At 43.6% G+C, this 15,627-nt stretch overlaps 1 protein-coding gene across 1 annotated transcript in view; it reads left to right on the top strand.

The window, feature by feature from the left end:
• APPBP2 (amyloid beta precursor protein binding protein 2) overlaps positions 1–15,627 on the top strand; it is a 48,873-nt gene that overhangs the window by 16,637 nt on the left and 16,609 nt on the right. Inside the window, exons 2-6 of the mRNA XM_060757010.2 lie at positions 7,422–7,510; positions 10,635–10,786; positions 10,989–11,112; positions 12,859–13,027; positions 15,336–15,425. Coding sequence (XP_060612993.1) covers positions 7,422–7,510; positions 10,635–10,786; positions 10,989–11,112; positions 12,859–13,027; positions 15,336–15,425 — 624 coding nt within the window. The remainder of the gene's footprint in view (positions 1–7,421; positions 7,511–10,634; positions 10,787–10,988; positions 11,113–12,858; positions 13,028–15,335; positions 15,426–15,627) is intronic.

A 15,627-nucleotide genomic window follows, 5' to 3' on the forward strand; every position in this document is an offset into this window, starting at 1 on the left:
TTGGTTTCTAGTATATGTAATTTCTTTATGGTTGCGGGTAAACAGTTGTTTCTTTCTCAGTGTTGATGTAGAGATTGTCTGGTTTGCCTATTCTAGGTCTCTTTCTAATCTATGATACTGTCATATACATGTGTATGTGTGTGTGTGAATCATATATATCTATCTATATCTATGGCCCAGGCCTGTAGCGAGGGGGTGGTTTTAGGGGTTCAACCCCCCCCCGAAATGTTTCAGATTTTTTTTTAAAAAAACTGGTTTACTCATGAATTTTAACTGGTTAACCAAATCTCCATGCTAAGTCTATGAGATTCAAAAAATTAAGGGTCCCTCCAGAACTACAAGCACTATCTCAGGCAAATATTGACAATTTATTCACATTGTCATTACTTGCAGCAATAGCCGATGTAGTGAAGCAACCAAGTTGGGAGTGTGTGTGTTGAATGCTCTCATTAAGGAGGCCAGACTTGGTGGAGGTGGTTGACAGGAGTTGAACTGCAGACTATTGAAGGTTGCTCTGCCCCCTGCTGTGTTCTTTGCTTCAGCGTGAGCTAGGAGGCAGGTTTCAAGGCCCCCCCCCCCCCAAAAAAAATTTCAACCCCTCCCGAAATTTTTTTCTGGCTACGGCCCTGGCTGGATGGCTCTTTGTCAGGATGCCTTTGATTGTGTTTTCTTCCCCTGGTGAAGGGAGTTGGATTGGATGGCCTTAAGGCAGCATTTCTCAACCTGGGGTCACGAGAGGATGTCAGAAGGGTCGCCAAAGGCCACCAGAAAACATAGTATTTTCTGTTGGTCATGGGGGTTCTGTGTGGGAAGTTTGGCCTAATTCTACCATTGGTGGGGTACTCTGTGATTGTAGGTGAACTATAAATCCCAGTAACTACAATTCCCAAATGTCAAGGTCTATTTCCTCCAGACTCCATCTGTGTTCACATTTGGGCATATGGAGTATTTGTGCCAAGTTTGGTCTAGATCCTTCATTGTTTGAGTCCTCAGTGATCTCTGGATGCTGGTGAACTATTATTTACTTTATTTATTTACTTTATTTCTATACCGCTTTTCTCAGCGCTCAGGCGACTCAAAGCGGTGAACAACATCAGTACAAAATATCACAAAACAAGTATAGGGCAATTAGGAGGAGATGCGTTCGGAGAGGTAAGTAGGGCCAGAACCGTTTAGGGCTTTATAGGCTAAAGCCAGCACTTTGAATTGTGCCCGGTAGCAAACTGGTAGCCAGTGGAGCTGGCGCAACAGAGGAGTAGTATGCTTCCTCAGTGCCGCTGTTGTTAGCAACCTGGCTGCCGAGCACTGGACCATTTGAAGCTTCCGAGCAGTCTTCAAAGGCAATCCCACGTAGAGAGCGTTGCAGTAGTCTATGCGGGATGTAACCAGAGCGTGGACTACCGTGGCCAAGTCAGACTTCCCAGACTCCAAAACTCAAGGTCGATGCCCACCAAACCCTTCTAGTGTTTTATGTTGGTCATGGGAGTTCTGTGTGCCAAGTTTGGTCCACTTCCATCATTGGAGGAGTTCAGAATGCTCTCTGATTGTAGGTGGACTATAAATCCCAGCAACTACAAGTCCCAAATGACAAAATCAATTTTTTAGTGATGGTCACTCCTTGGGTTAGTAGTTGTCTTGTGGCCAAATTTGGTGGTAATTAGTCCAATGGTTTTTGAGTTATGATGTCACTCAAAACTAACAGAGCACACACTCACACACATATATAGACAGATAGAGAGAGAGAGAGAGAGACTCCCGGATTTTCACTTTTCGCGGGTGGTCTTGGAACATAACACCCACAATAGCTGAGGGAACACTGTACACTTACCTATGTAGGCTTGTGTTCAAAACAAGGTTTAGAGGGAAATTGCAATCTGAAGTGGGTTTGTTTACACATGTTGTGAGTCACTCCTTGGTAGAATTAAACAGGATTAATGTTGACAAGCACACAATAAACATTGTTTTATTCAAAAGGATGCTTTAGAAAGGAACGTACACAGCATATTCGAGAGTGTAAGAGATGTGGAACATGAAAAACAATTTGGCTATACTTATTTATTTATCGTATCAATAGCAAACCAAGGGTACAGTTGTGATGTATTTGAAAAACACAGAGTTTAAAAACCTGGCATTATATTAAATGTTCTTTGACCAGTAGCTGGCCACTTAGAGTGCCTCTGGTGTCGCTGTGAGAAGGTCCTCCGTTGGCATGTGGCAGGGCTCAGGCTGCATTGTAATAGATGGTCTGTGGTTTGCTTTTCTCCGCACTCGCATGTCATGGACTCCACTTTGTGGCTCCATTTTTTAAGGTTGGCTCTGCATCTTGTGGTGCCAAAGCACAGTCTGTTCAGCGCCTTCCAAGTTGCCCACTCTTCTGTGTGCCCAGGAGGGAGTCTCTCATTCGGTATCAGCCATGGCTTGAGGTTCTGGGTTTTTGCCTGCCGCTTTTGGACTCTTGCTTGCTGAGGTGTTCCTGCTAGAATATCTGTAGATCTTAGAACACTGTTTCTTGATTTAAGTTGTTGGCGTGGTGGCTGATTTCCAAATAGAGGATAGACTGGAGATGTCACTGACTTGGTCCTTTCATTATTGGCTGCTACTTCCCAGTGGATGTCAGGTGGTGCAGTACTGGCTAACCTATCTCTCAGGGGGGTGGTCAGGATGAATTTGGAAGCAAAGTATGTTATGGTAATAAGTAAGACTCTGAATTAATATTTATTTATTTACGACATTTATATGCTGCCCTCCTCAAGATATAGATATATATGTGTGTGTGTGTGTGTTTGTGTGTGTGTGTGTGTGTGTGTATATATATATATATATATATATATATATATATATATATATATACATGCAATATATTATATTATTAGCATAGTACAATATCAGTATTATACTGTATATTACTATATCAGTATTATACTGTATATTACTATATTGCACCCTCCCTTTTGGCCTTTCGTAAGGGCCTGAAAACATGGCTTTTCGAGATGGCCTTCAACTGAGTGCTATGTTATTGGAAATGACGACCGGAATGGACTACGACTATAAGAATGATTATGTCCCCATGATATGACGAAGCGGATTTTTAGTATAAGTAGATGTTTGTAGTAGTAGAATGTTGGTTACTGTCTTGATTTATTGTAAACTGTCTTTTTCTATGTTGTTGTACACCGCCACGAATCGCCCTAGGGCTGAGAGCGGCGGTTAATAAGTGCAAGTAATAAATAATAAATAATAAATAAATACTATACCATTATATTGTAATATTATTGGTAATATTACATGTAATATAAAATATATGGTTATAAAATCATATTATTATTATATAATTACATTATAATATTATAAATATTATATGTATATATTATATTATATTATTAGCATAGCACAGGAGACAAGATGGAACTGCCCCTGTCCCCTTCTGTCTTCACTCTGGCCTAGAGCGCAGAGAGACAAGAGACAAGATGGAACTGTCCCTTGGCCCCCTCTCTAGCCCAGGGTGGCAGTTGGTGCTGGGGGGAGGGGTCCCCAACTGATGACATATGCAGAAGACAAGGTGGAACTGTACCCTGGCCCCCTCTCTCTTCACTCTGGCCCAGAGCGCAGTTGATGCTGGGGGGAGGGATCCCCAAGTGATGACATATGCAGGAGACAAGATGGATGTGTCCCCTGATCCCCTCTCACTTCACTTTGGCCCAGAGAGGCAGTTGGTGCTGGGGGGAGGGGTCCCTAACTAATGACATATGCAGAAGACAAGATGGAACTGTCCCCTGGGCCTCTCTTTCTTCACTCTGTCCCAGAGCGGCAGTTGATGCTGGGGGGAAGGATCCCCAACTGATGACATATGCAAGAGACAAGATGGAACTGTCCCCTGGCCCCCGCTCTCTTCACTCTGGCTCAGAGCACAGTTGGTGCTGGGGGGAGGGGTCCCCAAGTGATGACATATGCAGGACGCAAGATGAAACTGTCCCCTGCCCCCCTCTCTCTTCACTCTGGCCCAGAGCACAGTTGGTGCTTGGGAGAGGGGTCCCCAACTTATGACATATGCAAGAGACAAGATGGAACTGTCCCTTGGTCCCCTCTCTCGCCCAGGGTGGCAGTTGGTGCTGGGGGGAGGGGTCCCCAACTGATGACATAGGCAGGAGACAAGGTAGAACTGTCCCCTGGCCCCCTCTCTCTTCAGTCTGATAAATCAATATAAATCCCTTTGATTCAACAGATGTACTTTTAGTTGAAATGGAGCCTTTAAATATGCATTCCAATTCGCAAACCCTTAAGCTCCCACTACGTTTGCATTATCTTTTTGTGTGTGATGTTTGGGGAGGGCGGACTGCAGCGCGTCTCAGTAAACAAGTCCTTGGATCCACTTTGCATCCAAGCCTCCCACGTGGGAATTGTCCGCCGAAGTTTGGGAGCAGGCCAGTTGGGCTGGCAATCTGGATCAAAGGTGGCCTCTTCTCCCAAATATCTCAAATGAGCGATCTGCTCCTTGATAGGCCGCCTTGGTGTGTCATTACCAAATAACCGGGCATGGCTCCCAGGAAGAGCAGTAAACATATCTGGAAGTATGTCATTTTGGCAGGCATGGAAGCGTCAGTTCTGGAAGTTGCAACACGTTTCCTGGAAGAATGTTTTTTCATAGTGGAATACAGTTTTATTGTCTACTAGCCATCCCCTGCCACGCGTTACTGTGGCCCAGTCTGTGTATATGTGTTTTGTGTGTGTATATGTGTATATATGTGGTTTTGCGCATGTGTTGTAATGTATTATTTTATTTTTTGGCTTTTAAAGTTTTTTCCGCTATGTTTTCAGTGTTTTTATGAGTGACGGTCACTCGTTGGCCTGATAGGTGTCTTGTGTCCAAATTTGGTGTCAATTTGCCCAGTGGTTTTTGAGTTATGCCAATCCCACAAACAAACATTACATTTTTATTTATATAGATTTTCATCCTTGCGACTGGGGAGGAGTGTAGATTTGAAAGGCAAGACGGTCAAAAGGTCTAGCATGCTGTCCCATCTCTGGAGGCTTGTTTCCAGCAGAAATGTGGCTGGAAGGGAAAGGGTCTTCCATCCCATCCCAAATTATAATCTGGCCCTCTGTTTATAAAGATTGAGGACTCCTGCCCTAACTGGTTCCAGCCCAGCTTAGCTGTACGAACGGATCTCTCCCTATGGACAACCTCAGAGCTTAAGATTGTCTGAAGAGGCCCTGCTCTCAGCCCCACCTCCTTCACAGGCATGATTGGCAAAGACGAGAGACGGGGTCTTCTCAGTGGTGGCCCCTTGGCTGTGGAACCCCCTCCCCAGGGATATTAGATCAACCCCCTCCCTCCTGACCTTCTGCAAGAGAGTGAAAACATGGTTTTTGTGACCAAGCCTTTAGAGAAGTTGTTATTATTTGTCGTGTCAGGGCAACCAGTCAATTATATTACATTTCTAAAAGAACAAAGCAAACAAATAGACAAAATATAAAATTTGTGAATTTGGTAGTTGATTAAATGTCTTTTGACCAGTATCTGGCCACTTTGAGTGCTTCTGGTGTTGCTGCAAGAAGGTCCTCCATTGTGCAGGTGGCAGGGCTCAGGTTGCATTGCAGCAGGTGGTCAGTGGTTTGCTCCTCTCCACACTTGCATGTCGAGGATTCCACTTTGTAGCCCCATTTCTGAAGGTTGGCTATGCATCTTGTGATGCCAGAGCGCAGTGTGTTCAGCGCTTTCCAAGTCGCCCAGTCCTCTGTGTGCCCAGGGGGGAGCCTCTCATTTGGTATCAACCATTGCTTGAGGTTCAGGGTTTGAGCCTGCCACTTTTGGACTCTCGCTTGCTGAGGTGTTCCAGCGAGTGTCTCTGTAGTTCTTAGAAAACTATTTCTTGATTTAAGTTGTTGACGTGCTGGCTGATACCCAAACAGGGGATGAGCTGGAGATGTCTCTGCCTTGGTCCTTTCACTATTGGCTGCTACTTCCCGGCGGATGTCAGGTGGTGCAATACCGGCTATGCAGTGTAATTTTTCCAGTGGTGTAGGGCGCAGGCACCCCGTGATAATGCGGTATGTCTCATTAAGAGCCACATCCACTGTTTTAGTGTGGTGAGATGTGTTCCACACTGGGCATGCGTACTCAGCAGCAGAGTAGCACAGCGCAAGGGCAGATGTCTTCACTGTATCTGGTTGTGATCCCCAGGTTGTGCCAGTCAGCTTTCGTACGATATTGTTTCTAGCACCCACTTTTTGCTTGATGTTCAGGCAGTGCTTCTTGTAGGTAAGAGCACGGTCCAGAGTGACTCCCAGGTATTTGGGTGCGCTGCAATGCTCCAGTGGGATTCCTTCCCAGGTGATCTTCAGAGCTCAGAATGCTTCTCTGTTCTTGAGATGAAAGGCACCTGTCTGTGTTTTAGATGGGTTGGGGATCAGCTGGTTTTCCCTGTAATAGGCAGTAAGAACACCTAGAGCTTCAGAAAGCTTCTGTTCTACCATCTCAAAGCTCCCTGCTTGAGCAGTAATGGCACGATCATCAGCATGGATGAAACTCTCTGGCCCTTCTGGCAGTGGCTGGTCATTGTGTAGATGTTGAACATGGATGGGGCAAGCACGCTCCCCTGAGGCAGGCCGTTCTTCTGTTTCCGCCATCTGCTTCTCTGGCCCTGGAACTCAACAAAAAAGCTCCTGTTTTGTAGCAGATTTCCTATGAGGCGGGTGAGACGGTCGTCCTTTATGATATTATACATTTTTCTCAGGAGGAGGCGGTGTTTCCCAGTATCATAGGCTGCTGACAGGTCTATGAAGACAGCTGTGATCTTCATAGACCTGTCAGGAGCCTATGATACTGAGAAGTTGTGAAATCGATAGACTTGGATCAGTGTGCAATGACCATTGGAACAGCCCGGATTACGCTCGTGGATTACATGCTTAACTCTGAATGTATTGTTAATTGTGTACTTTTAAATCCTATTTTAATATTTATTTAAGAGTACTTTGTGTTTTAAGGCATCGACTCATTGCCTGTGTGAGTCCCCTCCGGGGTGAAATGTCGTAAATACACTTGGGAACAATTTTGTTGAAATGTGTAAAAAACACTGTCTACACCAGGGATGGGAAAAGAGTGGGGTAAAAAAAAATACTTTGCACATTGTTTTACTCCACACTTTGCCCATTTCTGGTCTAGACAGTGAGCTAAATATCTCGATGTGTGGGATTACTTTGCCTCTTCTTGCCAAAACATGTATAAAAGATGTTAGGTTTTAAACTGAAACGTATTGTATTCAAGAGTAATGGCTTGATAGAGCAAAGCAGGATTTGCAACCCCTGTTGACAAAGAAGCAGTCACACCCTGCGCTGGGAGAAACAGTGTTCCACCCCTAAGGTTTAAATACCAAGTTCTCTATTTATGTCACTCGTAACTATTCTTTTTTTCCCCCCTCCAGCTTTACCAACAAGGCCGACTATGCCAGCTGGGTAGTGAATTTTGTGAACTAGAAGTTTTTGCAAAGGTGCTTCGGGCTCTAGATAAAAGGTAACCCCATCCTTGGAAATATTGGCCTCTTTTTTTGCTTTTTGCTTTTTTCATAAGTATTTTTGAAATTGTAGAACACATTTGGAAATTCTAATTGCCATAATAATAATAATAATAATAATAATAATAATAATAATAATAATTGGTTGTTGTAGGTTTTTTTTCGAGCTATATGGCCAAATTCTAGAGGCATTTTCTCCTGACGTTTCGCCTGCATCTATGGCAAGCATCCTCAGAGGTAGTGAGGTCTACTGGAACTAGGAAAACAGGTTTATATATCTGTGCAATGACCAGGGTGGGGCAAAGAACTGTTGTCTGTTGGAGCTAGGTGTGAATGTTTCAACTGACCACCTTGATTAGCATTTTGCTGTTGTAATTTTAGAGTTTTTAAATACTGGTAGCCAGTATTATTTGAGAACACAGAAATGCTGGACCACTCTCACAACCGCCATGCCAGACTACACAGAGAAGCCACTGAAATCCACAAGCATGTGGACAATTTCAACAGAAAGGAGGAAACCATGAAAATGAACAAAGTCTGGCTACCAGTATTTAAAAACTCTAAAATTACAACAGCAAAACAACAGAGGGGAAACAATCAGGCACATCTAATCACCTCTCAAGAAAAGATTACCCCAGGCACTTCCAGGCCATCAAATGCTAACCAAAGTGGTCAGTTGAAACATTCACATCTAGCTCCAACAGACAAGAGTTCTTTGCCCCACCCTGGTCATTCCACAGATATATAAACCCATTTTCCTAGTTCCAGTAGACCTCACTACCTCTGAGGAAGCTTGCCATAGATGCAGGCACAATGTCAGGAGAAAATGCCTCTAGAACATGGCCATATAGCCCGAAAAAACCTACAACAACCTAGTGATTCCGGCCATGAAAGCCTTCGACAATAATAATAATAATAATTATTATTATTATTATTATTTATACCACACCACCATCTCCCCAATGGGGACTCGGAGCGGCTTACATGGGGCCAAGCCCAGGACAGCATGTTACAGCAGAATAAAATCAAAACATAAACAACAAGCAACATATATTTCTAAAGTCACGTACTAGCCTTATTGATTGACATCGAAGCAGAATTCTCAGACTTGCTTACCGTGATGTAGGAGTAAGCAATGCACCAGTATATATGATTTCTTCCTTTTCAGCAAAAAAGACTAATGGTAATTTTGGAATAAAAAGTGAAATATGGTGTTCCCTCACTTATCGCGGGGGTAGGTTCCAGGACCACCCGCGATAAGTGAAAAACTGCAATGTAGGGATGCTATATATATAAAATGAGAAATGCCTTGCCCTACTTACCGGGTAAGGGCCGTTGCGGCAGTGGGTGCCCTCTTGCCGGCCATGCTGCTTGCAAGGAGCTTTCTATTCCCAGAAGCCCCCTGCGTGGTGGGAAGTTTCCCGCTGCTTGGCCAACTGGTTAACCGGCGGTAGGCCCCACCCCACCCCACCCCAGGGCCAACCGGCAGGAGGCCCCATCCCGCAGGGCTCTGTGGCTGCTGGGGCGAGGTGGGGAAGCCGGCCCTGGCTAATCCACCCAGCACCAGGCCCCACCCCTGGATTGGCCATGGCCATCTTCCCTTCCTTACCTCGACAGCCACAGAGGCCCAGGGCAGTCCTGCAAAGACTGCTGGGGTGAGGTGGGAAAGTTGGCCCTGGCTGTTCCAACCAGCAGCAGACCCCACCCCTTAATCGGCCAGGGCCGGCACCCCCAACTCGCCCCGGCAGCCACGAAGGCTCAGAGCAGCCCTGTAAAGACTGCTGGGTGAGGTGGGGAAGTTGGCCCTGGCCGATCCAATCAGCAGCAGGCCCCACCCCTGATCAGCCAGGGCCGGCATCCCCAACTTGCCCGGGCAGCCACGAAGGCTTGGGGCATCCCTGCAAAGACTGCTGGGGTGAGGTGGGGAAGTTGGCCCTGGCTGATCCAACCAGCAGCAGGCCCCACCCCTGGATCAGCCAGGGCCAGCGTCGCCCCGGCAGCCACAAAGGCCCAGGGCAGCCCTGCAAAGGCTGCTGGGTGAAGTGGAGAAGTTGGCCCTGACTAATCCAACCAGCAGCAGGCCCCATCCCTGAATCGGCTAGGGCCGGCATCCCCAACTCGCCCGGGCAGCCACGAAGGCTTGGGGTATCCCTGTAAAGACTGCTGGGGTGAGGTGGGGAAGTTGGCCCTGGCTAATCCAACCAGCAGCAGGCCCCTCCCCTGGATCAGCCAGGGCTGGCTTCCCTACCTTGCCCCAGCAGCCACAGAGCCCACAGACTCGCTGTTTCACATTTAGGGTTTAGAATATTAATTCTAAACTCTAACCACAAAACAGCGAGTCTGCGAAAAGCAAAACAGCGAGGGAACACTGTACTTACATTTCCCTGCAAAACGTTTGAACACTTTGTTGGTCTCTCCTGAAATTTGTGAAATGTTTGATAGGACTTATAAAGTGATCTTAGTCATGTTAGGAATAGTTGATCTTTATTTACTTACTTACTTACTTACTTACTTATTTATTTATGGCATTTATATGCCGCCCTTCTCACCCCAAAGTGGAGTCAGAGCAGCTTACAAGTAAATAATACTAATAATAAAACTTTATTTATACCCCGCCACCATCTCCCCAAGGGACTCGGAGTGGCTTACATGAGGCCAAGCCCAACAACACGTCAATAAAAACAACAAGCAATAAGCAAAATAAGCAATACAATTAATATAACTCACACATAAACAAAACACACAATGATTTAAAAACCTATGATCAGGCCAGATGTAGTATTATATAATATATAATAATATATTATATTATTACCTTAGCACAATATTAATATTATATATTGCTATATTGTACTATAACCTTATACTGTAATATTATTAGTAATATTACATGTAATATAAAATATATAATTATAATACCCTATTATTAGTAGTAGCATTGTATTGTATTACATTATAATATTATCAATAGTATATGTATATACAATATATTATATTATATTATATTATATTATAAGCACAGTGGATTACGTACAGTTCATTCCCTAGTTGGTATTGTCCAGATTGTAGCTTCAAAATAATAACAGAAAATAGAAAAATAATCCCTTTCCCTTTGTCTTTCAGACATCTACTTCATCATTGCTTTCAGGCGTTGATGGATCATGGGGTCAAAGTGGCCTCGGTTTTGGCCTATTCATTCAGCAGGAGGTGCTCCTACATCGCAGAATCGGATGCTGCCGTCAAAGAAAAAGCCATCCAGATCGGATTTGTTTTAGGTAAGTGGGGTGAAAATTGGGAAACTGGGCCTGTTTGCTTACTGGAAAAAAAGAGAGAAATTCCCACAAAATGCTCAAAAGCAATCCTGACTTTTACAGTAAGCCCTTATTAAAAATGGCTGCCACAGTCTCTTATACAGTAAGTAGTGCTAAACATGCACCCCTGTCATGCTCAATGCCTTGTCCGTGTCTTCTTTCCCAGGAGGTTTTCTCTCGGACGCTGGCTGGTATAGCGATGCCGAGAAAGTCTTCCTTTCCTGCCTACAGTTATGCACGCTCCACGATGAGATCCTCCACTGGTTTCGCGCTGTTGAATGTTGTGTCAGGTAAGCTGATGTTCCAGAAAACGGTGGAAGGGTGAGGTTATGTGTTTCAGTATTTAAAAGTTGCTGTGTCCATTAGGAAAATTAAGGTACATATGTGTCATAATGTTACTAAGCTGTTGAATGGAGGTACGAGTGTGTAAAATCTGTAAACAAAGGAGTGACGGGTAATCGACTGAATGTTTCAGTGGAATTTCTACAAGGTTGTGGTGTCTGTATGTTGAACTTGTGTTTTAAACGATCGTTTTGCATTTGTGTCTCTGAGAACAGCGCAGCGGTCTTACTGAAGTGAATAAGGCCAGACACACAATGTCTGCAGGGGCAGTTGTGGTTCAGAAGGGGCAGTGTCCCAAAGAGCCACACTTGCCAGCTTGTTTTTCTCCAGCGCGCGAGGTGTTTTCCTTTGGCTCCTTCTGCATTTGCTAACTATTTCTCAAGTCAGAGGAGGAAGGGGAACAGGCTTTACTCTTTGCTCGGTGTGCCTGATGAGCAAATAAGGTGACTTTGCCTGCCGAACATGAGCCAAACTTATTTATTATTATTTATTTACAACATTTGTGTTGGACCGCGCTCCCCTCACTTCTTTAAAACCCTCCTACCAGATATATCCTACCTTGTTCTTGCCCAGCATTTATTTTTTAAATTTTAAACTATTACATTTGGCCCGGCCATAGGTTTTTAAATCCCTGTCCGCAAACACCTCCAAGGTCATGTGGCTAGCATGACTGCATGGAGCACTATTACCTTCCCGTTGAAGCAGTACCTATTGATCTACTCACATATGTATGTTTTGGAACTGCTAGGCGGGCAGAAACTGGGGCTAACAATGGGAGCTCACCCCATCCGTGGATTTGAACTGCCGACAAGTTTAGCAGCTCAGTGGTTTAACCCATTGCACCACTGGGGCTCCATGCATAGGTTATGTAGTGTTTAATCTTCAGGGTTTCAAGCTGCTCTATGACTTTCCCTATTTATTTTATTTATTTATTTACTTTATTAGGGCTGGGCAACCACGGAAAAATTTGTTTCTAAACTCGTTTTTTGGGGTTTTTTGCGTTTCGATATTTAAAAGAATTCCGAAATTTTCCTTAAAAAAAGTTCAATATTTACAAAATTTCGTAAAATTACGAAACAAATACGAAACGGATACAAATCGATTCGTTAATGGCGGATGCGACCGAGCAATACGCTAAAAAACCTCCAAATGGGACAGGGGGAACTTCTGAAGCTTCCCTCTCCCTCTGTTGTTGACTGTTGGTGTGATATTTATAATTTTTTTTCACTGATTAAACAAACAACAACTATAAAACTTGCCCCAGACATGCGGAAATAATAAAGAAACGATTTCGAAACGAATACGGAACGAATACGAAGCAATTACGAAACGAATTGAAAAATTCGTTTCGTTTTTAGATGCTCCTGAATGGTTCGTTATCGCTTCGTAACCAAAAAAATAACAAATTTTTAACGAATTACGAAATTACGAAACGAAACTGCCCAGCCCTGTTATTTATATACCGCTTTTCTCAGCTCTCAGATGACTCAAAGCGGTGAACAACATCAATAAAACATCACGAGACAAGTATAGGGCAATTAAAAACAATTGTAACATAAATAATTTAACATCCGTATAACAATCATTAGCGCCTCAACAGTAAAATCAGAATGCAGTCTCATCATCCTTTATTCCGTATTCCTATGTTCAATTACACTGTTTAATCAAATGCTTGTTCAAAATGCTTTCCCTAGGTTACTCCATGTCCGAAACGGCAACTGCAAATACCACTTGGGAGGAGAAACCTTCGATCTGGCGCAGTCGTACATGGACAAGCTGGCGAAGCATGGCCAGCAGGCCAACAAGGCTGCCCTCTACGGCGAGCTGTGCGCCCTGCTCTTTGCAAAGAGCCACTACGACGAGGTGAGAAGACCCAGAAAAGAAGGTGGCCTGAACTGAGAAGGGCCAAGGGTCCTCAATGGTTGACTCAGAGAGAAGGCTGCTTTGTTGAATCCTGGCAACAGAACTCTTAACTCGTTCTGGGTGCCAAATAACGTTAGCATTTGGTTCAGATGCCAGGCTTTGTGGGAAGGAAGTTGTTTCGGTCACTGGGAAGAGTCAACACCAACAATAGCTCATGTGAAGAACAGATTGTTCTTGGTTCTCCGAGTTCTCTGTGAAGGCTCCCATCTTTCTGAGGCCGAGACAACATGTCTTTCTTCTATGGCAGTGTTTCTCAACCTTCCGAATGCTTCGACCCATTAATATAGTTCCTCATGTTGTGATGAACTTCAACCACAATATTATTTTCATTGCTACTTCTGCTAATGTTATGAATCATAAATGTAAATATTTTATTTATTTATTTATTTATTTACAACATTTATATGCCGCTCTTCTCACCCCGAAGGGGACACAGAGCGGCTTACAAGATAGATATATATACTCTCTCTCTCTCTCTCTCTCTTATTTATTTATTTGTTTGTTTATTTACAGCTTTTATATTCCGCCCTTCTCACCCCGCAGGGGACTCAGGGCGGATTACAGTGTACACATATATGGCAAACATTCAATGCCAATTTGACATACAAACATATACAGACATAGACAGAGACTATTTAACTTTTTCTGGCCACCAGGGGAGCTGTCGCTTTCATCATCCATCTGCGACACTTATGAAGTATTTCCGCATTCCCTGCATGCTTTTGCTGGAGTCTTTTTATGGCCTCATAAATTAGTTAATTTAGCCTCCCCACACTTTAAGGTGGTACCTTATTTTCCTACTTGACAGATGCAGCTGTCTTTCGGGTTGCAAAGGTGGACAACAGGCTATACAATGGTTGGAAACCCACCCCAACCCGGGCTGGCTTTGAACTCATGACCTTTTGGTCAGAGTGATCTTAATGCAGCTGACACTCAGCCAGCTGCGCCACAATCCCAGTGCCACAATCCCAGTGTGTGTGTGTGTGTGTGTGTGTGTATATACACACACACACAATATTATATTATTAGCATAGTATTTATTTATTTATTTATTCACTGCATTTCTATACCGCCTTTCTCAGCCATAGGCAACTCAAGGTGGTTCACAGTCGGCAGCGATTCAATGCCATAACAAATATCAGGGTACAGTTAAAAACAATTATAAAAACAATTCAGCATTAAAAATATAATATAATAAACAATAATATCTATAAAAACAAACAAACAGTGTCAGTATTGTATATTATGATACTGTATGATACCATTATATTATAATATTATTAGTAATATTACATGTAATATAAAATACATAATTATAATATCGCATTGTTATTACTGGTATTATATTGTATTACATATCTTATCTGCAGGATATATTTTCATTCACTGGATCAGATTTGGCACATACCCAATACGCCCAAAATTGAATACTAGTGGGGTTGGGGGAGGGATTGATTTTGTCATTTGGGAGCTGTAGTTGCTGGGATTTATAATTCACTTACAGTCAAAAAGCATTCTGAACTCCACCAATGACTGAATTGGATCATACTCCCCACATAAAACCCCCACAACCAACAGAAAATACTGGAAGAGTTTGGTGGGCATTGACCTTGAGTTTGGGAGTTGTAGTTCACCTACATCCAGAGAGCACTGTGGACTCAAACAATGATGGATCTGGACCAAATGTGGCACAAATAGTCAATATGCCCTGATGTGAACACTGGTGGAGTTTGGGGAAAATAGAGCTTGACATTTGGGAGTTGTAGTTGCTGGGATTTATAGTTCACCTACAAGAGCATTCTGAACTCCACAAATGACAGAACCGGGGCAAACTTCCCACACAGAACCCCCATGACCAACAGAAAATACTTAAAGCCATCCAGTCCATCTCACTTCACCAGGACAAGAAAACGTAATCAAAGCCCTCCTGACAAAGAGCCATCCAGCCATAGATATAGATCGATAGATGTGATTCACCCACCCACCGATATAGCATCATAGATTTGAAAGGGACCCTTAAAGAAGGACAATTATATGTTGCATGTTCCAGACAATCTCCACATCAACACTGACAAAGAAATAGCAAAAAATACTTTTTACACACAAGAATAAAGAAATTACATATATTAGAAACCAACACTTTCTCATTACTTTATTTTCCTGATCACCAGACTGAGCCACAGCAATACGTGGCAGGGGACGGCTAGTGCTAAATAATCTCGGTTTTTTTTGTCTCTGTCACCCACAGGCTTACAAATGGTGTATAGAAGCCATGAAGGAGATTTCGGTTGGTTTACCAGTGAAAGTAGTTGTGGACGTCTTACGGCAAGCTTCGAAGGTGAACTTCAATTTTCTGCAAGTAACCTGGGAGTAGCAGGGCGATGGCTGGAAGCCCTTCTGGGGTTTTATTTTGGAGCCATGTTTTGGGACTTATAGGAAGTGGGCCTGTTGGGAGCTGGGAGAGTAAAGGACCGCATAAGTCCTGCAATTTTGGACCTGGAAAACGAAAGGTGGGACAGTCAAGTAGTAGATGGAATAGT

Source organism: Anolis sagrei, chromosome 11 (genome assembly GCF_037176765.1).
Source record: "Anolis sagrei isolate rAnoSag1 chromosome 11, rAnoSag1.mat, whole genome shotgun sequence".
Lineage (NCBI taxonomy): Eukaryota > Metazoa > Chordata > Lepidosauria > Squamata > Dactyloidae > Anolis > Anolis sagrei.